Source organism: Pteropus alecto, unplaced genomic scaffold (assembly GCF_000325575.1).
Source record: "Pteropus alecto unplaced genomic scaffold, ASM32557v1 scaffold61, whole genome shotgun sequence".
NCBI lineage: Eukaryota > Metazoa > Chordata > Mammalia > Chiroptera > Pteropodidae > Pteropus > Pteropus alecto.
The window spans coordinates 15,862,034-15,885,644 of record NW_006434835.1 but is presented as its reverse complement, the minus strand read 5'-3'; the positions used below and the strand labels follow the sequence as shown (position 1 = coordinate 15,885,644).

At 45.7% G+C, this 23,611-nt stretch overlaps 1 protein-coding gene across 1 annotated transcript in view; it reads left to right on the top strand.

Moving 5' to 3' along the window:
• Nucleotides 1-23,611, top strand: part of CIB4 (calcium and integrin binding family member 4) — a 44,408-nt gene that overhangs the window by 13,762 nt on the left and 7,035 nt on the right. The window contains exon 4 of the mRNA XM_006910302.1: nt 18,794-18,935. Within this exon, the coding sequence (XP_006910364.1) occupies nt 18,794-18,935 (142 nt within the window). The remainder of the gene's footprint in view (nt 1-18,793; nt 18,936-23,611) is intronic.

Sequence of the window (23,611 nt, the reverse complement as noted above, 5' to 3'; positions counted from 1 at the left end):
TTTGGCAGCTGGCTCCCTGCATTTTCTAGCATCATTAGAGCTTTTTCTGACAACTTCATCAGTTAGCAGGGCTCAGAATTGGCAAAAATCCTTATTTAGACATTCAGCCAAAGAATTAAGAAGTGGTTGGTTTCAGATAAAGCTCAGTGGTGTAGGACGCAGTCTCTGCTCTGAGCCACAAAAAGATGGGACCATGGCCTCCAGCCTTGGCCAAGCTACTAACACCAGCAGCCTCGAGTACGTCACAGCTTTTCTCTGGGCCTCGGTTTCCTCGTATTCCAAATGGGCGTGTCATGCCTCCCACACAGGTAGTTAGGAAAGCCTGAAAGGGGGCTGAGAGCTCTGAGTTCCGGTTTTAGCTTTTCCCTCCTCCGGATGATTGGTCTTGGGCTGATTCTTTCCTTTCTCTTGGCCTCAACTTTCTACCTGGACTCCAGGACAAGGCACAGATGACCTGTGGCTCTAAGCTGGGGGGATGGGGGTGGAGGGAGTGTGTGGGGATGGCCAAGGGCAGCCCCCTTCCCCAGTGCATGCTGGGTGGGAGATTCTGTACCCTGCAGTGGCTGCCTATGCACGATACCTCTAGAAAGGGATGATGCATGGGACTCCCGACTACTCGCCTGGGTGTGATTTGCTCAACCCAAATTTTGTATTGTTATCTCGGGGCAGAAACTGGAGAGGTGTTTTGTTTTCGTTTGTACAGAGCTTGAGCATTCTCCTGCCATCTCACATGTTATACCTTATCGACCCTCTTAACAATCTCGCTCTGTTATTGCCTTTGGTTCACGCAGGGGGACATTCACGCAGGGGGACATTCACGCAGGGGGACATTTAGGCAATCTGCCCACAGTTTCCCAGCTGATACCCGGGAAGGGCCAGAATTCAACCAGGACCATTGACCACAAGTCCAGCTCCCCTTGCCACACTTCTACTTTCTGAGAAGTATTTCTCATTCAGCCAAACCTACCCAGGCCTTTGATTGATTCTGTCAATGATTCATGATTTCTCTGAAAGCTCCCAAGAGTGCAATATATTACCCTTGCTTGGAGCGCACGAGAGGCTGATTGCCGTGAAAGGAGAGTAGACTCTAGAGCCAGACGGGCCTGAGTCAGAACGCTTCGGGATGGGTCATTCAGTTCCTCGGCCTCGGCTTCCTCACCCTTCTCACGGGAATGACAAGTCCCCTTTACAGAGCTGCGTCAGGATTCAGTGAGACGTGCGTCCCAGCCCGCTCTCGGTGCTCACACCGTGTCATCGCTCTTCCCTGTGAGAGGGACCAGGAGCTCAAGGCAAGAAGGGCTGGCCCCAGTGCCGGCTGAGGAAGTGGAGGCTCCAGCAGACGGAGGGGTTGTCTGGCAGCAGAGCCCGCAGTGACAAGGCTGGGTTCCCGCGGTGCCCTGGCCCCACTGGGGTCCGCCCGCTGGGAAACGTTCGTGCAGGCAGAGGTGAGAAGTGAACCCGGGCTTCCTTCCAGAGGCGGTGCCTCCTCCCCTGCTGCAGATGACACTGACCGGATCATTTAAAAAGTACTGCGCACACCCGAATTCCCCAGCGGCTCCGAGGGAACGGGCTGCAGAGGGCTTGGGGACATGCTTGTCCAGCACCCTGGTCCCAGTCCTGCGCTCTCAGAGCACAAGATAAACAAACCCCATCTCAGATTTTCAAGAGCCCTGGTCCCCAGGGCCTTCCTCGGCCTGCTGGCTCGAGGCTTTATTCCACTCATGTCTTTTCTGATAACTTCATCTGTGCCCCCAGAGACCTCGGACTTGTTTAAAAATAGAGAAATAAACAACATTGTTCCTGAAGTGCCCCCTCCCGCCTTTGGGCCTCCTAACGAGGTGCTGGCCGGGCTGGTCGGGGCTCTGTTCCCAGGATTTTCGACCCTCTGCAGGCTCTGGCATGCTGCCCCCTCCGCGGGGACTATGCGCTCTGCAGCTTTGAAGGGCTTCCCATGAGCCTGGTGTGGGGGTGCAGGGGGTGGAGTGTGCTGCCTGCCTGGAGCTATAGGCCGCTGGGGCTCCAGGCAGCGGGGATGCGGGGACACATTCGCCCAGGCCCAAAAGGCTAGGCCAAGCTCAGCACAGACCCGACCACAGAGGGGCCTGTGGGGGACCGTCTTCTTCTCTTAGTTCGAATGGAGTGACAGGCCCCTTCTGTGTGCAGGACATGGATGAGTCCCCCAGAACTCAGCCCCTCCAGTCTCTCACACTCATTAGGCTTGTCGTTGGAAGTCCTGGACTGGAGTTTGCAGTTTGTATATGACCTCAGTTTTCCTTGTCAAAAAAATGGACCTCACGATAGCAGCCCTGCCCACCTCAGAGGGTTTTCCTGAAGACTGGCTGAGGAGATGGATGGGAACAAGCTAAAATGCTCCGGGAAGAAGAATGGGATTTCGGGCAGCATTCATACAGTAGCAGCATGGGGGGTGGGGTGGCTGTGTCCGGAAGTGAGCAGGGTACCCGGCCAGCCCCCAGGCTACTAGAGGGACCCAGAGCAACAGCACTGAGAAGACAGCTAAGAAATGAGGGCGTTCTGCCTCAGGGAAGAACTGGAAGGACAAAACCCTCTTTACGGATTTGCTGGTGGGTGGAAGAGGAGTTTGATTTGGCCCAAGGGGAGCACTAAGGCGAGGGAGAGAAGGTGACACTGGGGTTCATTTCAGTTGCCCCCAGGCTAAGCAGTCTTGGAAGCAAGACTAGGCTCCCATTCAGAGAGCAAGCTCCTTGTCCCTGAGGCTTCCCAGCCTGAGCCGGGCTGAATGCAGCGCAGGGGTGCCAGGCTTCGGGGGCGAGGGCCCACTTGCCCAGGAATTAGAAGCAGAAACTAGGAGCAGAGGTGTTCAATGTCCATCCATCTGCTGAAAGTCCCTGTGTCCTGAGTCTCAGCCAGGCTCTGGGAGAGGGGTCACCCTCCTGCTTCTTTCTGCCTGAGGTCAAGTGCCAGAGGATGTGCTCCCAGCAGGCCAACCCAATATCAAGGGGGACTGACAAGTGTCCTGACCAAGACACCACCTCGCAAGCAGCAGAAAAGGCAATGACCAGAATTGCGTTCTTTTTGGCCATGGCTGGAGCACCTATTTCATCCTGACCCCTGGCCCCTGTTGACCCAGAGCCCCTCTCTTGTCCTGTACCCCTTAAATGCCCCCAGGACTCAAGAGGCCCCCTTTTAGAAGGCTAGTCATGGAGCAGCTGGCAAGCAGCTCTGAATCACGGACTGGTTGGTTCCTCCTCTGCACTCGTGGCCAGCTGCGTCTGCTGTCTCTCCTGGGAAAATGACCTCTGGGAACAGGGAGACTTGCCAGGAGAAGCGAGGCTGCCCATCAGGGCCAGGCGATTGAGGTGGCCCTGCCTCCATCCTCAAGTGCCATCCTTCTTAGAGAGACCTCTGAGCCAGCAGGGACCCTGGGGAGAAAGAGAGGCTGGGACTAAAGTAGAGACCAGGCAAGAGAATTAAAAATGTTAAATCAAGCTACGTTTAGAGACTGCAATATGCTGATCAGCCCCGCAGCCAGGCCAGGAGGACACCTGCAGAACAATGGAAGATTTCTGCTGGAATCGCTAACAGCCCATTCCCCACACCTGCGACGGGTAACAGGCACCAAGAGTCATTCCCTATGGCTAAAACCACCGAGAACCTCTGGATTAAAGGCTGGTAACTGCCAGCAGGCCTTTTACTTTACACATTCTTACCTTTTCAGTTACAGACCCCTCCCCTTCCTCACTGTATGTCCGTATCAAAGGAAATGGGTTAACAAAGTCTTTTAAACCATAGCTCACAAGAACTGAATAATGATATATAAGCTGAATTCCCTGAACACTCAGGGTCCCGCTCAGAGCCTTTACTCTGTCCCTCACTGTCCCTCTCACTCTCTGCCTGAGAGGAGACGACACTCTGTGGAGTGTGGCCCCTTTTCTGATAAACTTTCCTTTTGACTCTAGCTTTGGCGTGTGTGCGGAATTCTTTCTTCACTCTCCGCCAAAAGACCCTCTTCTGCTCTTGGTACAGGGCTTGGTCTCCCCGTCACTTGGGGAAATTTGCCCCGTCCTGCATCAGGACCACTGTGTCTCGCCAGACATGCAAACCAAGAGGAGAGGACAGCAGCATAAGGGAGCCGATGGTGCTTTAAAAACCCGGTAGAATTATCAGAAAAATGCTCACTAGCTGCTAGTTAGCAGCCTCTGCGGCTATATACTTTGAATGTATCTGGAAAGGTACAGACACAGACCATGAGATGAACTGCGGCCTTTTTCCACTGACTTTCATCCTCATCGAGTGTTTCCTGCCAGGCCTTGCAGGAGAAGTGCAGCCCCCAGAATCTCACTGGGTCTGGGAGCCGAGTCCAGCTCTGCCTGGGGCCCAGCCCTTGCTCTGCAGATTGCAAAGCAGAAAAGAGATGCAAAAACTCTTGCTTCCCACTCACCAGGAACGAAAGCTTGTTTGCTTGCTTAGCAAATTGTCTCTGGAGCATACTTTCTTTTTTTACTTGCTTTTTATTTATTGTTAAAATAGCACGTCAGCATTAAAATACATTTTCTAAAAGTAATTCTTTAGCATCCAACCAACCACCCTAACAGAAGTTGTCACTTTGCTATTTTCTTTTGCCACGTTTTTCCCCTATGCACATTTTATTTTACATCACTGTAGACAGAAACATAATTTTATTTTGTGCTTTTTTCCCCATTAGGCGTAAATGTTTTTTCGTGCTGCTACACACTCTGTGTAATTATCTTTTTAATGGTCGCGTAATTGCATCGTGTTCTGATTTACTAAACCACCCTCTCAATGCCGGACATTAACGCTGTTTCCAGTTTTGGAATTTCTTATTTTGCTGCTATAAATAGTTTTGCAATAAACATCTTTACATTTTATTTTCTTCATTTTTAAAAATTATTTTCTTAGTTTAGATTTCCAGGTTCTCCTTGGAGGCATTAGAAAGACAGGGCCATCCGCATTTTGAATTATAGAACCATTAAAATGACAATAATACTGACTATATGGCAACAGAGAAAAACATTTATGCCTTGAGGAGGGGGGAAAAAAGCACAAAAAAACCTGGGCTCTTAAATATCTTTAGTCCAAGTCACTGATAAAAGATAAGGCCATGTGACACGTTACTAGAGACCTTTCTTCAAGTCGACATAGGTGCATAAAGGTCATTGCGCATGTGGCTTCTCAGTAGACACTTGTGCGTGTGTTGTGCCTGAGCTGCAGGGGCTGTAGCGTTGCTGGCGCCAGAAGCCCTGGGCTGCATCAGCTCTCCCAGCTTCTCCTGCTGACTTTGTGGCCAGCTCCAGCCCTGGGCCTCCTCCTCCCATACTGCCATTCATTTGGTACCATCCTGGAGGGAGCTGCTGTGGACCAGGGTACAGAATTCCACATCACTCCTGTGACCCAGCATTGGCTCACTCTGCCACCCCCACCCCCACCCCCCATTGTCCCGGCAAATGCCAGGAATCACAGGACACTTTTCACTCCTCTCCTTGGTTCTCCTTGAGCTGGCATCGCCACCAATCATAGCACGTTCCTTGGCACTCAGCCTAGACCCGCCTGCACACCAGGAGCCCGACACCTCCGGATGTATTTTTTTGCCCCCATGTTGATGCAGCATCTTCCTGGAACATACTCTAAGCAAAGAGCTCGTGTCTGAAGATCAGACAGACCTGGGATCAAGTTCCTGCTCTCGGTCTTATTTAGTTATTTAACCTCTGTGCTCTTCAGTTTTCTTTATACGATGAACTTACTGAAATCTACCTTTTGGGTGAACGTAAAGAATGAATGGTGATAGCACAAGCGACTGTGGCTGGAACAGTCCCCGATATATAGTAAGTGTTTAGCAAGCTCCAGTTCCTCTCCTTCCTGCCTATCCCCCTTGGGACCAAGAGAAAGCATACATATGATTCAGGGGTGGCGCCTAAGAGGTCTGGGCCGGCAGTAGGCACTTACTGAATGCCTAGGTAATGATGAATCATGGCTGGCTGGTGAGGCCCTTAGCAGTCAAGGGCGGCCTGATGAGGTCGGTGTTCTGTTTTCAGGATATAGGGGAAAGACAAGAATAGGAATTGCGGTGGGGCGGCGGGGCGGGGGTTCAAAAGTTTCAATGCTCTTGTACAGCGGGGACTGAAACAGTTGGACTTTGTAGTGTTTAAAGAGTCACTGGGCAAGAGAGAGAGAGGGAGAGAGAGGGAGAGAGAGAGCGTGAGCGAGCATGTGCTCTTGGTGACTGAGTTGTGGTGTGAGCGCATTTCAATTTATATCAGTTGATGCAAAGTGAAGGGAGAAATAGATCAACTGTTGTTGCTTAGATGTGCTGATAAAAGAGAAATTGTTGTCTTGAGGCAAAGATATACATCCTACAGAGTTCACAGAAGAACATGTTCCCAGGATGCCCTAGGGTGGGTGTCCCCAAACAGCTGCAAAGCAGCCCCAACACCATCTGAGAAGCCCTCCTGCTTAAAGACAGGAAAGCAGCTCATAAACAGCAGGCTGGAAACGGGAGGCCCTGCTGCTCCCGTGAGAAGCAGAGGAGCTCGGTCCTGGGCAGTTCCCTAAGCTGTCCCGTGCTTGGGCTGCCCTGGGTGACCTCATCACGTTAGTCACAGTTTCCTGCTTTGCACAAACTGCCTTTAAAGTACAGGTACAGGCTGTGTTTTAACAGTTTTTATATGGGCTCTTCGAAACGTTGTTTGCTTTTTCCACAGAAGACATGTATAAACTGTTGTTAGGCACCCAGCCTGAGCCACAAGTAGATGCTGCTCATGGGGCAACAGCATTAAAATGGAGAAAGCAATACTCGGGGAGAACAAAATGCATCTGGGGAACTTCTTGCCCCGAAAAATTAAGTCGAAATAGCTGTAAACTGCCTTCCCTCTGATTCTGTGCCCTGCGGGAGCACAGAGCTCTCCCTCATTCTTCTGTTCTTTTATTTGGGGCGGGAGCGGGGCGGAGAGAGCCTGTGAGGGACAAGGAAGAGGGGCTCTTATGTCTCCCTGTGTCCCTTCTGCCTCTTCTCCTGCAAGTCTGCCTCGCTTCCTAGGAACCCGAACCAAACCCTGACCTCTTCACTGATTTCCACAAAACTCCACTCATGCCAAACCCCGTATGCACTTGGGTGGAGTTGGCTCTGCTGAAGGTTAGGTTGGGGGTAGGTGGGTCTCAGGAAGACGCCCATCTTGGAACATTTGTATCCACCTCCTCGGGGAGCTCCAGGGGCCCCCACTTCTCCCTCCTCCACTGGGCAGAGAGCTCCTCTCTCCATCCCAGTCTCCAGGAGCAGAAGGGTCTTTCCACTCGCTCGTAAGACCCATCTCCCCAGATGCAGGGTTTTTTTTTTCTTTTTCTCATTCTCCTCGTCATTCGATAAAACAACAAAGCTGTAGGATTGAACCAGAGTCATTCATTCAACAGCAGCTCTTTATTCGGTGCTCCGGGAACAGCGGTTTTCATCAGACTGGCTAGTGCGGTCAGTGGGAACATTTCCTAAATAAATCTGACAGAAATTGGAAGCGGGAAGTGAGAGGGGAGGCAGCGAAAGGACATGTTTGTAGGAGCGACAGTTTGTCACAGGCGGAAAATTGACTGTGGGCAATGACAGAGAGAAAGAGGGAGGGCCCCATGCGGGTTGGGGTGATGTAACCCGCCTGCCTCTGCAGGACCTGGCCGTAGGCTGTGGGATTGGAGGGATGCATGGAGGAGGGGAGCTGGGGGAGCAGAAGGAAGCTTTGTGATGTGTCTGTTTGAAACCAATGTTTTCAGGTTGGGCATTTGCCCTGGGGTGAGGCTAGAAGTTGCCAATGCTGTACACCATCTCCTCCTGCGCAGCCCATGTCTTTGCTGGGTAAGAGGCTGTGTCCTGGAGGGACAGTGGGTGTGTGTGTGCAGCATCTGATGTCATGTCTCTGCCATTTGTTACCATTGTGACTTTGACTAGGTCGCTTAGTGTCGTCTAAGGTTTGGCTACATAAAAACCACCTGGGCAGCTTGCTAAGACACAGATTCTTGGACCCCACCCCTCAAGGTGCTGCTCAGAAAGCCCAGGGTGGGATTAAGTGAATTTTGATTAAAGGTCTCTGTAGGACTCAGACACACAGCTGGTGTGTTAGCTTCTCTGTGATTCACTGTCCTCAGCTGCAAAACGAAGTTATGCACTCACACGTCAACCCCCTTCATACCCTCTTCTTGCTTTCCTGAGATTCCCCTGCAGATTTCACAGGGAGGTGGTGCCTCTGGCCACAGTCAGCAGCTGAACCTGAGGAAATGCTGGGCTACAGGTACCCACTGGAGCCAGACTGACATTTCTGCTGTCTACTGGCAGGCAGGGTGAGCTCTTGGCAACCTGTTTGCCCAGGTAACAATTCTACTTGGAAGTTCGGTTTATTGCTCTGCGGGTGCCTGGGTTGCTGGTGATGCTAATGGGAAGACAGTGAATTTAAGGTGTGGGATTACTAATGGCAGCTATGCTGACTGAGGGCCTGCCAGTGCCAGGAGTTTTGCAAATATGATCTCGTTCAATCCCCGTAAACACCCATGAGCAAAATGATGATTCTGCCTATTTTTACAGATGAGAAAAAGAAGAAGCTCAACGATCTACCCAGGGTCACACAGCTTTCTTTTGTGCTTACTCTTGTTACCTGGGAATATAATATTGTTTAATGTGCTGTCAGACACTGTAGAATTGATCCCAAGCTGTTAAAACCGATAACATATAAATGCAAATATACTTATCTATAATATGAGTAAATTTTGTTTCTTCTGTAATAGATTCGATAAACAAGTGAGGAGACAATTGGTCTTTTTGGTTCCTTTTTTTCTTCTATTTCTTTTTTGTCTGGGCAAGTTGTACTACTGAAAAATTGAGACTGTCTAAATCTCAAAAGCTGCAAGATAGCAAAACCTCGTAGATGTCGAATAAAAACTTATTATACTAACTTTTTAGAGTCAGCCTGACTTCAGAGCCTCTGCCCCTTCCACTGCCCACCTCCAGCATCCCTAAGCACAATGCTGGGCTCCTGGGCCATCCCTGAAAACTCAGGCCTGCAGTCCCCTGAGCTTCTCTGTACTAATAGGTAGCTCTTCTGGAAGATTCATTGGGGCAATACCAGGTACCCACAGGCCTAGAATCTGAGGAGAGATTGCTTTGGTGGGTCTGAGCCAGGTTCAGGCCACATGGTCCCGTGGATGTTTAATAATATTTAACGTTTTTACTGCCTTTCTTCTCTACTTGTTCCATTAGCTATCCGCCTTCAGCTGCCGGCAGGACACATCCTCAGCCTGTCCCTGCCAACCCATCTGTCACTAGAAGACAGCTCCTACACGGGCCTCTCTGTTTTTAGACTTCAGGAAGGTCGAACATCTAAAAGACAGAGACCATTCCTTTCTTATAAACAACTGGTGGGAAGGATGCCTCTGGGGCCTGGCCAATTGAGGGAGTGCGTTCACCTAAGTGCATTTCTTATCCCTCATGCTACCTGCCTGATCTGCCCTTGGCTCTGCCATTTCTCTGTTCCCTGGTTGGTTTCTCCTTCTGAGCATTTTGTCGGTCCTACCTTCCAGTAACATTACCCTGTCCTAGCTCTTGTCATTTCATTTTGCTTGTACTAAATTCAGAGACTTCTACTCTGCCTGTATCTGAAGCCACTTCTGTCAATGCCCAGGCCAAGTATACACAGAGGGCAGAGGTGGTGCCTCCATCATTTGGGGGCTCCACGACCTCGTTCAGTGCCGGGCACACAGTAACTTGCCTTACGCATTTGCTACAAGGATTCGAAGTTCAGGTTACGTGCATGTCTTTCATCCCTAGCTGAAGAAGCCACCTCTTTCAGCTCTGCTGATTGTTCTCTGAGCAGCAGCCAACTGGCAGGGGCATGGGACATAGGGTACTAATGCTTCAAACCCTGTGATTTTAAGACATTTTCTTGGAAAAAATTAATATCCGATGGAGTCAAAAGTGCACTGTATACAAAACACTGTATTAGGAGTTTGCATCCCCCTTCATAGGGCTTTAGTTTCCTCTCTTTGCAAAACAGCATGGAAGTATCTATCCTGTCACACCCTCAAGACAGTCATAGTCTAACCCAATGCCTTGCACATAGTAGGTGCTCAGTTCTGTTGGGTTGGAGAACTGACTGAATGACTTCAACTCAACACTGCCACCTTCTGGTCAAGTTACTCCAGTGTTGAAGGATGACTGGGTCCAGACTGAGAACTTGAGATTGACTTCTGGGCAATGGGGTTGAAGGAAGAGAAGCCTTCCCTAAAGCGACATCACTCTCATCTGTTCTCTGTTCAGCCCAGAAACTCCATACAACTCTAATTTCCAAGCCACCACCCCTGGTGACAAGTTCTTTCATGTCCTCGGGGACAGCCACTTTCGAAAGGCAAGTAGCCCAGGAGCACAGAGTCGGAATGGACACTGCCGCCCAAGAGACCTGAATTCCTGACTCTCTTTTCCCCCGGTGACCAACTCCCACCAACTCAATGCTTTTCCTGTAGAACACACTGCTTTCACCGAATACCACACATTTTGATATGTTGTGTTTTCATTTTCATTTAGTTCGTTAGTTTCTAATTTCCTTGTGATTTCTCTGACTTTGAGGGTTTTCAAGATATCTTTCTGTTATTGATTTCTAATTTCATTTGGTTGAGGTCAGAGAACATACTTTGGATGATTTAAATCCTCTTAAATTTACTGAGACCTGCTTTATAACCCAGCAGGTAGTCTATCTTCGTAAATGTTCCAGGGGCACTTGGAAAAAAATGTGCATATTACTGTGTTGGGTAGAGTATTCAATAAAATGTCAAGTTGGTTGATAGTCTTTTTCTCTTTTATATTTCTAAAAATTTTTCATTTTACTCCTATCAAGTATTGACAGAGGGATGTCAAAATCTCCAGCTATGTATATGGATTTGTCTCTTTGAAAGGATTTAAAATAAGAAAAAGAGATCTTTTTATATTTACTCACATATTTATCATTTCTGATATTCTTCATTATTTTGTGTAGATCTAAGTTTCCTTCTGGTATTTTCTTTCTCCCTAAAGAATTTCTTTTAATATTTTTTGTAGCTCTGGTCTGCTGCTAATGAATTTACTCAGCTTTTGTTTGTATGGGGGAGAAAAAGTCTCTTGCCTTTAGGTTTGAAAGATATTTTTGCTGGGTATAGAAAATAGGATGAGAGCTTATATTATTTCAGAGAGTTAAAAATATTGCTCCATTGTCTTTTGGCTTGCTTAGTTTCCGACAAGAAATCTGGTGTCATTTTTGTCTTCATTCCTCTCTATATATGTGTGTCCCCACCTCTTCTGACTTCTGGAAAGTATTTTCTTTTTACAGTTGGTTTATAGCAATTTGATTATGCTGTGCCATGGAGTGGTTTTCTCCAAATTGCTTCTGTTTGGATTTTGTTGAGTTTCTTGAATCTATGAATTTATAGTTTTTTCTCATCATGCTTTTCTCTACTTTCTTAAACATATATACTGTATTTATAATTGTTGTTTCAATATTTGTGCCCACTTATCCTATCAGTCATGTCATTTTTGTGTCTGTCCCTATTAATTGACTTTTCTACTAGTTTTTTTTATTATTTTCCTACTTTTTGCATGACTGGTAATTTTTTATTGGCTGCTAAACATTGTAATTTTGATATTTTTAGGTGCTCGGTTTTGTTATATTCATTTAAATGTTATTAAGTTTTATTCTTGGATGTAGTCTTGTTACTTGGAATGAGTTTAATCTTTTTAAGGCTTGCTTTCAAGATTTATTAAGGCAAGTATTGTATACCTTTCTTACATAACCATGGTACATTTATCAAAACTAATAATAAATTAAAATCAGTGGAGCACTACTAACTCAATTACAGACTTTGTTTGGATCTCATCAGTTCTCTCACTTACGGTTTTTATCTGTTCTAGCGTCCACTCCAGGATCCCATATTGCACTCAGTCTTCATATTTCCTAGTGTCCTCTAATCGGTGAGAGCATCTCTATAACAGCCTATCATAATTTTAGGGAGAGCACTGGCCAGGTATTTCTGTAGAGCATCCCATGTGCCTATCTACTAAATCTACTACCACCTATTAAACAAGCCCTCCTTTCCCCCACTCCATTGCAATGTGATCTGTGTCTTAAATCAGGTAGCCATATACGTGTGGGTCTGTTTCTAGAATTTCTGTTATGGACATTGGTCTATTCGTCTTGGCACCAATATCACACTGTATTGATTACTAACGCTTTAGCATAGATCTTGATCTAGTAGTGTAAGTACTTCAGCCTTGTTCCTCTCAGGATTACCCTGGCTGTTCTTGGCCCTTTATATTTTCCTATCAGCTTGTCAGTTTCTACAAAAACATCAGCTAGAAGGTTTTAACTAGAATCGTATTAACTCTGCAGAGCAATTTAGGAAGCATCAACATCTAAAAAGTGTTGAACTTTCCAATCTATAAATATGGTGTATCTGAGGGAAATTTTTAAAGCCACTAAAACGCAAAAGGTTTTGTTACATCCTTCTCACGGAACAAGGGATCTGCTCACCCAATCTTGCACAACTATGAGGGGTCTTTCAGGCAGCACTTCGCGCAGTGAGCACCTGCCTCAGTAACCTGAGGCCTCCATTCAGGACCTAGGAGGGGCTGGCCTCTTATGTAGCCCTCCCACTAGACAACTCCATCCACTCCTTTCCTTGACAGGTGCTTTCCATCTGTTTAAAAAATTTTAAATATAAACATTAATCATACCATTTAAAAAAGAATTCATAGCAGACAAAATGAACAAAAATAAAGCATTATTCAAAAATAACAAACACTAAAAGTTAAGAAAGCATCATTAGCAACGAGAAATTTAAAATGCAATAGTACTGTTTGATCTTTTTTAACAAAATGAGATCTTAAAAATCAAAGTGCGTCAATGATGTCATTACTGAGTCACTAGCGTATTTTTGTGTGAATTTTTTCCAGCAACTGTAAAAAGCTCTTTTTGACTATGCGCTAGTTGGATAAATGGTGAGGAGATATTTTTAAGCTAAGTCCAAATATTTTCTTTCTGACTTTAATCTTCAAATCAAATCTCTTGTTCAATAACTTTGAGAAGATCTTTAAAAAAAAACTCAGTTTTTTGGCAGGGACTGCAATTTTTTTATTGTCAACAAACTGTGGTTTCTGTTTCCAAAAAAAAAATCCCCAGCATTTGAGTTTATTTTCATCTTCTTTAGTTTTAGCATGCGTAGATGGAGATTGCACTACTGAGTTACCTGTATAAATTTCTACACTGACATGTTTATATTCTTTTGTTCAGAACGCCTTCACACTAGGGTACATGCTATTCTTCAAAGGAAAATGTTGCTTTGTCAATTGTCATCTTCTTCCTCCTCTGGAAGATTGAAGACTTCTAAATGAGTGTGAAATTTAATGCAGATTATAGCTTCCTGGATAGGTCCCAAAATTTATTGGTTCAGATTTCAGATCGTTAGAGTAATAGTCACAAAAATCTGGAATATAGTAAACTGGAACTGTGATCACTGATGAGCCTCACTCCCTCCCCTGCCTCTTCCCAGCTGTTCCGTCTGCTGGTGGCTGGACTGGAGCCGGGGACATCGGCTGAGCTGGCGTTAGCTCAGGATAGACAGCAGGGCGAGGCAAGGAGGCAGCATCTCCTAGGGCCTTAGAAACTCTCCCTGTGGCACGGCTGGGCTTTCTTTGCATTGAGCTGCACCTGTGCAAACGGCGCCTCATCATAGGGCCAGTCTTTGCTCTGGGATCTCACTCCCTGAAGTGATGAAGCAGGAAGCCTGGGGAGAGGGAAGCTGCCATTGTGGGAACACAGACAGACCCAGGTGCCCTCCAGGCCTCACAGAGAACTGCACCAGCCACCCCTGGGCCTAAGGCATGGAAACAGCTCTGGTGACCTGGCCCTCTCGGGAACAGAGTCCCCCACCCCTCACTCCGGCTCCTCTGCCAGTTCCCCCAGCGCGATGGCTCCAGGTGGCCTTGACCTTGTCCTCTTGGCTTTTCCCTCCCACAGCATTTGCTTCAATCCTCCTCCAGTGTTTCTCACATTTGTATCCACAGTCACTACCCACCGGACACAGAGCTCTCATAGGCGGGAGCCACTTCTTTTGACTTAAATCAAGGCTCTGTTTTTGCACCTTGTGTCAAAAAAAATTTTTTTTAATTAAAGTACGAATTTTAAGAGGATTCCATTTCCAAAATTTCCCCCATTTTAATGGTCACATGTTCTGCCTTCATTACCGCCTTTTCCTTTGATGATTATTTGCCACAAGTCACCGTGGTGGAAACAGTGCTGGGTAGACTTAGGAGATCTGGGTCTTAGGCGGAGTGACCTTGGACAAGTCACTCTCCTTCCCCAGGGCCACATTTTCATATCTGTGATCTGAGGGGGTTAGTCTAGGTCAGAGACAGCCAGACACTTTTAATCATGTATCCCCAGCAATAAAAAATGTGGGACGTGTACCCATAATATACACATATTTATTTATAAAGTATGTTCCTTTACTACAATACCAAGATGTTAACATATAAACATGCAAAACAAAAAATTAAAAACTAAAGATTATAAAAATGTTTTAAGAATAAATTTTCTTTTTTTATGTACAATAAAATTTCCTCCTCTCACAATTTTATTGTTTGCTTATAATCGATAACAACAGTGTAAGGGAAAGCAATGTGATTGGATATACTTCGCTATTCTTTGAATCTTGCTTTCACACTTTGAGATAGAGCCGTTTAGAGGTCTGGTTCTAGTTAGGTTTCTTTTTAATGGCTGTCATAGCTGATCCAAAGAGAAGGATGTATCATTGGCTGTATTAAATTATGGTACTCATTATCAATCCTTTCCACCAATTAAAGGCTTTTTATTGAAATTAAGATGGTAGATGTTCATTTTCTCGTATGTCAGTCAGTGGCTCTTCACAAGCTAAATGGAAAACATTGCATTTTTGTATTTTTAACAAATGGACTCAAAATCCACTGACACTCTTCATTTGGATGATTTTTCAAACAGATTAGAAAAATATGTTTCGAATATTTTCAGGTATGTAGCTACAAGCATTTTTATAGGTGACATGTTTTCGACAACAAAAAATCTCATTTTCAAAATATTCTCTCCAAAGCATGAGTTTCTTTGGAAAAGAAAAGACTTTCTTACTCATTGTTAAAATGAATCACCTTTACCTTGAAGAGTCAGAAGGATTTGAGTTCTTTTTTTTTTTTGGCAGCTATCCACTAGGCAGCCAACTGCCAACCGCCACTTGTCATCATAAAATGCTCAGCATATTCGAAACACTCATCTTTTTGTACAAGAAACGCGTATAGCTCCTCTTTAAGTTGGATGGTTAATTTTATGTGCTCTGCCGAGAGAGAACCAAGCAAACCTCAAGTGGTTCAAAAGATTTTCATAGTTACTTCCCTCTGATTACAAATCATTATATAAGTTGTACTATATTTTAAACTCAAAAAAAAAAAAAAAAACAACTAACCATGTCAGCCATGTCAGTGCATCCTGTGGTACTCTGTGTACTTCTGGGTTTAATTCTTGACAGCAGCAGTCTGCAGGAAATTTCACAGGGAACTAGTTTTACAGTTTCACGTCCGCTCACCCTACCCTTTCACCATGGAGCAGCCACTCCATCAGTGACTGCACTCAGACAATTTTCCCCATAAATGATATTTGTATTAAAGAAGCAATGTACTGTTCAGTCCATATCACCTCTCTCCCTTAGTGCCTCCCAGAAACGTGGTTCTTCGTGTATTTCATTACTGAAATGGAATCTCGGAAAAACGTGTTGGAATCATCTGTATTTTTTTTTTTTTCCAACTATTTAGCAAACCTTTAACAGTGTGAAATTTGTTCTTAATGCTTATTTCTCTACATCTTCAGCAATATATTCTACACATCTTCCAACAGTATCTGTGGTCACCATGTTGTGTTCTAGGTACTGTTCCCAGCAGCTACCACACCAACTGCCCCCTTCCCCAAATCTATAAGACAAGGGGTGTGTGTGTGTGTGTGTGTGTGTGTGTCTAGAGATTAGAGTCATGCGACATGGGTCTAAGTGAAGGGAGTGGATTGGCTTCTTGGCAATCATCCCCCCACCTACCTCACTACCAGCCAAACCAAGTAATGGGGGTGGTCCCCAGGGAAGGGAAGATTGGTGCCTCGCTCCCTGGTTGGCTGTGTTCTTAGGCAGTGAGCTCGTTGATCTGCCTTGTACTTGTCTGAGTGTAGGACAAGAAAATTGAAGCTGGTACTTGTTCTGTCTGACTGGATTCTCAATGGTTTCTATCTCATAGAAGAGAACGTGTGTTTCAAGTAGGAGAGATATCTACCCTGACTTTTTCTTGTTGTTCACTTGCATTTGCATTTCAGGCATTATCTTCAGTTGTGGTTTCCTTGCAGCAATCTTGTTAAGCCACCTATCCATTTGTGAGAGTTAATTGAGTTAAAATTTGACAAAGTAATCTGTAAAGCCACTTAGCTAGGTACATGTGACCTGGAACACATCACAGTAGATAACTCTTATTAGCATTCATCTGAGACAGTCAAACCCAGCATTTCTGGGCAGGGGGAGGGGGAGTGAAAAGATGGAGGAACCAGAGAGAGCAGGAGCTTGTTTGGAGGTTCTAGCAGGGCAGCCCAGATTCTGCTGGACCCTGGCCACTCCTATATATACACAGACATATATGAGATTAACCCTGTCACCTGGGGATCTTATTTACACCTTTGATTCCTGGGAGTATTAGTTCGCTAAGGCTGCATAACAAAGTACCACAACGATGTGACTTAAACAACAGAAATGTATTGTCTTCCAGTTCTGGAGGCCAGAAATCCGAGATCAAGGCATCGGCAGGATTGATTCTTTCTGAGGCTGTGAGGGAGAATCTGTTCCTTGCGTCTCTCCTAGCCTCTGGTGGATTTCCAGCAATCTTTGGCGTTCCTAAGCTTCACCCCAATATCTGTCTTGTAGAAGCATTACCCCAATCTCTGCTTTCATCTTCACATGCTGTTCTCCTTGTGTGTGTGTCTCTATGTCCAAATTTTACCCCAGACCTTCTAAAACAGGATCTCTGAGGGTGGGAGTTCACAATTCATGTTTTTTTAACAAGGACTTCAGGTAACTTGTATGCTCATTAAAGTTTGAGAGCTACCTGGCCATGTTAGGTGACACAGAATGTTCTCTTTCCTACCTCAAATGCATAGGAATACCAAATAAAAGTAAACCATAGATTTTAATATGTAGCTGAGCTTAAGAGAAATGAAAGATAAATTTTCATGTGCCAAAAATGAAGAAATCAGAACCAGAAAGCTAAGCTTTGGCTAATGCTGGGGCAATCCTAAGGAGTGTTAGATAAGGGAATATAGGTCCTTAGAGGCTGGGGCTGGAGTTCACATGTCCATGAGGGAGGCGATAGAGCCATTGAGTGCTTGCAGCAGAGGAGATAACCCTTTCGCACAAGGCCTGAAGAGATACCTCGTCAGTGAAAAGGGGACTAGAAAAATCAACCAGAGATTTGTTTCATCTAATTAAAAATTTGGAAGGTTGAGGAACTATTGGCCATTAGATCATCTGTGCGAATTCATGGAATCAAATAGCTTTATTAGCTGAAGTGCATTGAAGGGAAGGGAATTTTGGTTGGGGGTGAGGGAGGGATTGGAGTCATTTTAGAACAGCAGAGCAAAGCTGGAGTCTGATAAAATCTGACATAAGGCAGGTGAGTTTAGAACAGGCTATGGCTGGGACCCTGAGCAACTGGGGGCTGGGAAAGTCATGGTAGATTACGGGCACAGAAAATGGGAGGAGGGGTGTGCCAAAGATGAATGTGCTACTTTGAAAGATTTCAAAGATTGTTCTGTGCAGTTTCCCTTTTAACTCTCATTAGATCTGCCCGTCTCCTCCACCCCACAGCCCACCCAACCTCCTGTTCCTGGGGGCTGGAGGACAGTAACAAGGCAGCATTAGTAAGGTGCCTCTGAGCCGGAAGGGAAGTGGCTGGGGTGTTTGCTCAGAACTTTGTGGTGCCAATGTCAGAAGGGTCCTCTCATGCATAACCCTGGCCAGGCCTAGGTTCGGGAAACTAGGAGTCCCTAAAATCACATGACCCTTCTTTATGTGGGGCTCTAATTTGAGAAACAGTTTAGTTTAAAAGTGAAAATTGTTAATATCTGTAGTAGTTAGGTAACAACTAATAGCTACCATTTGTGAAGAGGTATTTATCAGTCACTAGCAACTTTAAAACTATCCCGTTTAATCCTCATAACAAACCGATTAGGTAGATATAGTATTACCCACCCTACTTTGTAGATGAGAAAGCTTAGCCTCTGGGGGATTATGTCATTTGTCAAAACTAAGGTCACTCACTAGCAAATAGTGAAGCTAGGACTTAAACCCAGGTATGTCTAACCTCTACATCAGTATGCTGACAGTGGTTAACACTGGGGAATGGATTACGAAAATTTTTTGCCCCATTCTTTACACAATTTTTTGTATTCTCCAAGTTTTACACATAAAACGGAGAAAAGTTAGTAGCCGTCAAAAAGAATAACACAACGAAAAATGCGCCTTTGGAAGGTGTGTGCGGGAGGAGCTGAGGTGATCTTAAGCACGATTCCTCATCCCAGGTACCGTCTATCACACCCAGGGTCCTGGCTCACTGACTTAGCATCTCCTCCAGTAGTTAGGTTATTTCCTTCTCAAACTCAGGACACTGTACTTTGGGAAGATGACGGAGGCCCAGGGAGGCACAAACCTGACATTGAAACTTCTTCCTCCCCCTCTTCCCTACCCACAGGTCAACCCCTTCAGAGACCGAATCTGCAGAGTGTTCTCCCACAACGACGTGTTCTCCTTCGAGGACGTGCTGGGCATGGCGTCTGTGTTCAGTGAGCAGGCCTGCCCCAGCCTGAAGATCGAGTATGCCTTTCGCATCTACGGTGGGTGCTGGGGGAGATTGCGTGATGAGGGCAGAAGTGCCATAGAGCAAATGCCACATCTGGAATCCATCAACATTAATGCACTGGCGGGAGACTATTAATTGGGGTTTACTTGGGTATTTAAAGGTATTATCGTGTTTCTCAAAAACTGTAGATTTTTTAAAAAAAGGATTGAGAACTACTATTCCAATAGATTGATACATTCTCTTCCATGTCATCAGAGGCAAATGGAGCCATTGGTGTTGATATTTCATGATTGTGCGGGCAGGCGGGAGGTAGATAGATGGGCGGATAGACAGAGACTACATTATGAGTATAAAGAAGTTACGCTTGTTTCACAGAATTTAAGAGATTGAACACTGAAACTAACTCAGCCATTAAATGGCTGAGCAATCTTGGGCAAATCATTTCACTTTTTTAAACGAAAGGGGTTGAGAGAGATCATCTCTGAGGTCCTATGACATTTTTCGGTCTCTGATTTTGTCTCGGGTAGCCATAAGGCCCTGCAAAACTAACCCATGTTCTTAGCAAAGCTGGGATACCTGGAATTCTCAAAAGGAATCAAAAGGAAAGGAAAGAAAGACATCTTGGGAAGGCTTCAGACAGACCGTGTGCACGGCTTTACCCTCATTGTGACAATTCCTGAACCCCAAAGGACTTGTTCTTTTAAGCTTCTATATTTCGGAATCTCACGTGCCTTCTCTTCCCGCCAGCTCCTCCCCTGTCTCCACGCCGTAGACGTCAGCTTATTCTTGCTTCACCCAAGAGACTAGGCTAGGATGGAGTGGAAGAGTTTTAAGCCAAATGGACCTGTGAGGACTCAGTTTTCTCATCTATAAAAAAGGACTTAATGATATGTTTGCTTCCCACATATCCTCAGGCTCAGTATCCAGTATAAACGCAAATGAAATCACAGATTCCTCAGCCGAGAATGGCTGAGTAAGCTCGGATCACACTGTTGCTTCCACAGATAGTGATCGTAAACCCTAAGTAAAATATAATAAGCAATTTCTTGATGGCACTGGAAAGCTACCAAAACCAGACAGGTTCTAGAGACAGCTTGGAAGAAGGAAGTGGTATTGCATGGTCCTTTCCCGCCACGTTTGTTGTTTGTTTGTTTTTGTTTGTTTAACTTTTTTAGCCTGGAGGTGGGCTTCAGTGAGTGACATCATGCATGTCTGACAGAAACTCTGCACTCTTTCTGACTTGAAGAATTAGAGAGTTTGGGGGGTACTTTTCCCCTGAAAAAATGAAAAGGAGAGAGTCTAGGAAAGAAGAAAGCCAGAAAAAGGGTGCCAGATTTTATGTATGAACCACGCCCAAGTCTCTTTCTGGCCTTTAAACCATCTGTATAAAGGCAGACTCAAAACAGCTCAAGTAAGGATGAAAGAACTGGACTGTGATTTGAGCTGCCATTGCATGTTAACAAGGTCCCTATGGGACAGGGTTTGCAGTTTTGAGTCCCCCCAATTGTCTGCTAAAACCAAAAATTCAGCACTTTTTGGAGGAATATAACAGAATCTAGAATTACCACAACAAACTACTTACAATGTCCGAGAAACAATCCAAAACAGCTATTATAACCATGCCCGATGACGTAAAAGGAGCTATGCTTACAATGAATGAAAAGACAGAAATTCTCAGCAGATAAATAGAAACTATAAGAAAGAATCAAATGAAAATATAGGACTGAAAAATAAAATATTCGAAATAAAAAATCACTGGACAGACTTAACTGGAGAATCAAGATGACAGAGAAAAGAGTCAGAAAACTTGAAGCTAGATCAATGGTTACATAATCTAATCTGAAGAACAGAGACAAGTATCAAAAGAACAAATAACAGAGCCTCAGGGACATGTAGGACAACGGAAAGGTCTAACATATATTAAATTAGAGTCTCAAAAAGAGATGAGAGAAAGAACAGGGCAGAAAAGATGGTTGAAGAAATAATGGCCCCAAATGTCCTAAATTTGATAGGGACACACTTTTACAGTGAACTTCAAGCAGGCTAAGTACAAATGAAGTCACTTACCCCAATTTGGTTGGCTTAGGATTCCCACCACCGCCCTCCCACCCACTAGTCTTCCTCCCTCCTCACTCCAAGTACTTCTGGGGGTCCCCAGGAAGTTTTCAACGCAGCCGCTGTGCTTCCACCACAGAATACTTGCTGTGCTGTCTCTAGTTTCTTCCATTTCCTGTCAGTGCATTTCTGGATGGGACGGTTCTTCTGGCTGGAGAATGTTGGCCCAGGCTGGGTGCTCTTGACCTAGCCAAGGGTCTTCGTGTTGCAAGTAACAGGAACTTACCTGTGTAAAAGGCAACCGATGAAGAGCAGCAGTAAATCAGTTTTCCATTGCTGTGCAATAAATTACCACAAACTCAGTGGCTTTAGATGACACACACTGTAGTCTCACAATTTCTGTGGGTTAAGAGTCTAGATACGGCTTAGTCAGGTCCTCTCGTTAGGGTTTCACAAGGCTGCAATCAAGGTTCTGGCTGAGCTGCAATCAAGCATTCTCACCCAGAGAATGCTTGACTGGGGAGGAATACACTTACAAGGTCACTCTGTGTTGGCAGAATTCATTTCCTCCTGTTTATAGAACTTAGAGCCCTGGCTTCTTGCTAGCTCTTGGCTGGAGGCTGCAGTCAGTTTCCAGAGGCTGATCTGTCTGTGCTCCTTACCACGTGGGCCTCTCAACATGGCCACCGCTTCTTCAAAGACAGCCAGGGAGTTTCTTGAGCCAACGTGCCAGCAAGATAGAGTCTTATATATCGCAATCACGGAAGTGACTGCCCATCATTCTTGCTAGTCTATTAGTTAGAAATAATCACAGTTCCTGTCCACACTAAAGGGGGTGTGTGGATTATATAAAAACGTGAACACCAAGAGGTGCAGATCATAGGGGGAGGAAGGCTCTGGTTTGTCCACCACAAGCGGTCTGACACTCCATGGCAAGACTGAAGCAAGCCTCCTGAGGGACCAGAATGCAGCTGGCAGGTGGTCAAGGAAGCGAGACAGACACTTTCTCTTTTTCTCCTTTTCTCTCCGTGGCTGCCCAGTCTCTCATCTCTGCTTCTCTCTGTGTTCCTTCTCTTTCTGCAGATCTGATTTGGATTCTTCTGTGCCTATGGGTCCAAAATGACTGCCCTGCCCCCCAACATGGCCTGCGGGCTTCACTCTGACTAGCTACAAGCATTTCTGTTTCTCATTTCCATTTTCTCAGGAGATGCTGATTGGCCCAGCCAAACCAGTGATCTAGCTGCTCCTGGTTGGGTGACCAGCATTGTCCAATGAATCACAGCAAAGATGAAGCAGAGTCACAGAAACAAACATGACTGAAGAGGCCCACTGCTGGGGTTGGGGACGCTTCTCAGAGTTGGTAAAGTATAGGCTGGGCAGATGTCCCAAAGGATGTTCCCAGAGCTAAACAAACAAAAATACCCAAACCTTCGGGGAACTAGAAGAGCAGCAGGTTCTCTTCAGGCTTCATGGCACAGTAGCTAAATTGCGTTCAGCTCACAAATGGGGAGGATGCCCTCATTCCCAAAAGATGAGACAGGATGCCCCAGTTCTGATCAAGGACCAGACACCACCTGTCTCCCATGCTGTCCTTGTATCTTCCTTCACACCCTGTCTCCAGGTCCCCTTGAATGGTCTCCTTCCTCCTTGAGCTCAAGTACAAAAACAAAAAGTCATGCAAATCAGTTCTGCAAATAGATACCCAGGGACTCGTAAAGTCTAAGGCTTCATCGGATATACCCAGACAAATCTGAATTCTCTTTGGGCTCAGAAGATGTGTTACCTTACACAGCTGTCAGCAGGATTAGCGATGGCACACGTGAATCTCTGAGCCTGGTGCCTGGCACGTGGTAGCTGCTCAGTAAATCAAGGTGGTGGTGATAGCAGTGAAGGAAGAACAGGAAGGGGGAAGAAAAAGAAGGAAAAAGAGAAGGAGACGCAAAGAGGCAGTGGTGGTAACGGCCGTGGCGATCATTCTGAGTCAAAGTCCAAAGACCCAGCTCAGGGCTCCAACCTCTCTTTACTCCAAGTGCGGCCCATGCACCAGCAGCATCGACATTGCCAGGAAGTTTGTTAAAAATGCAGACTCTCAGGCCCCACTGCATGCTCAATCAAGGGGTTCCTCTGCACCTTAAAGTGTAAGAAGCTCTAACCCACTGGTTCGCAGACCTGGCGGCATCCTGGGGTCACCCGAAGAGTTTTTAAGACCTCTGGATGCTGGGGACCATGCTGCAGAGATACGATGATGGTGCTGGGTACGGGCGTCGGTGAGCTTTTTGAAAGCTCCCTGGGCGATTCTAAAGTGCAGCAGAATTTGAGAACTACTATTGTGACCTACTGTATTTGTTAAGATTGCATTCAGTCACACGTAAGAAAATCCAGGTTAAAAAATAAAAACCTGGAGCCAGCAGTCCAGAGCCAGGGAAGTGACTCCAGAAGGAACCAAGAGCCTGGCCCCTTCGAGCCTCCCAATCCAATCTGCCATCTTTAGTTCAGGATTGTTGTCCTCACAGTCACAAGATGATTTCTGTACCTACAGGCATCTCATCTTCATTCCAAGAAAAAAGGATGAAAGAAGGGGTATGGACAAAATGGACCTTCAAAGGCACAGATTAAGTCTATCCTACAGCAACTTTCTCGGACACCCCACTTTAT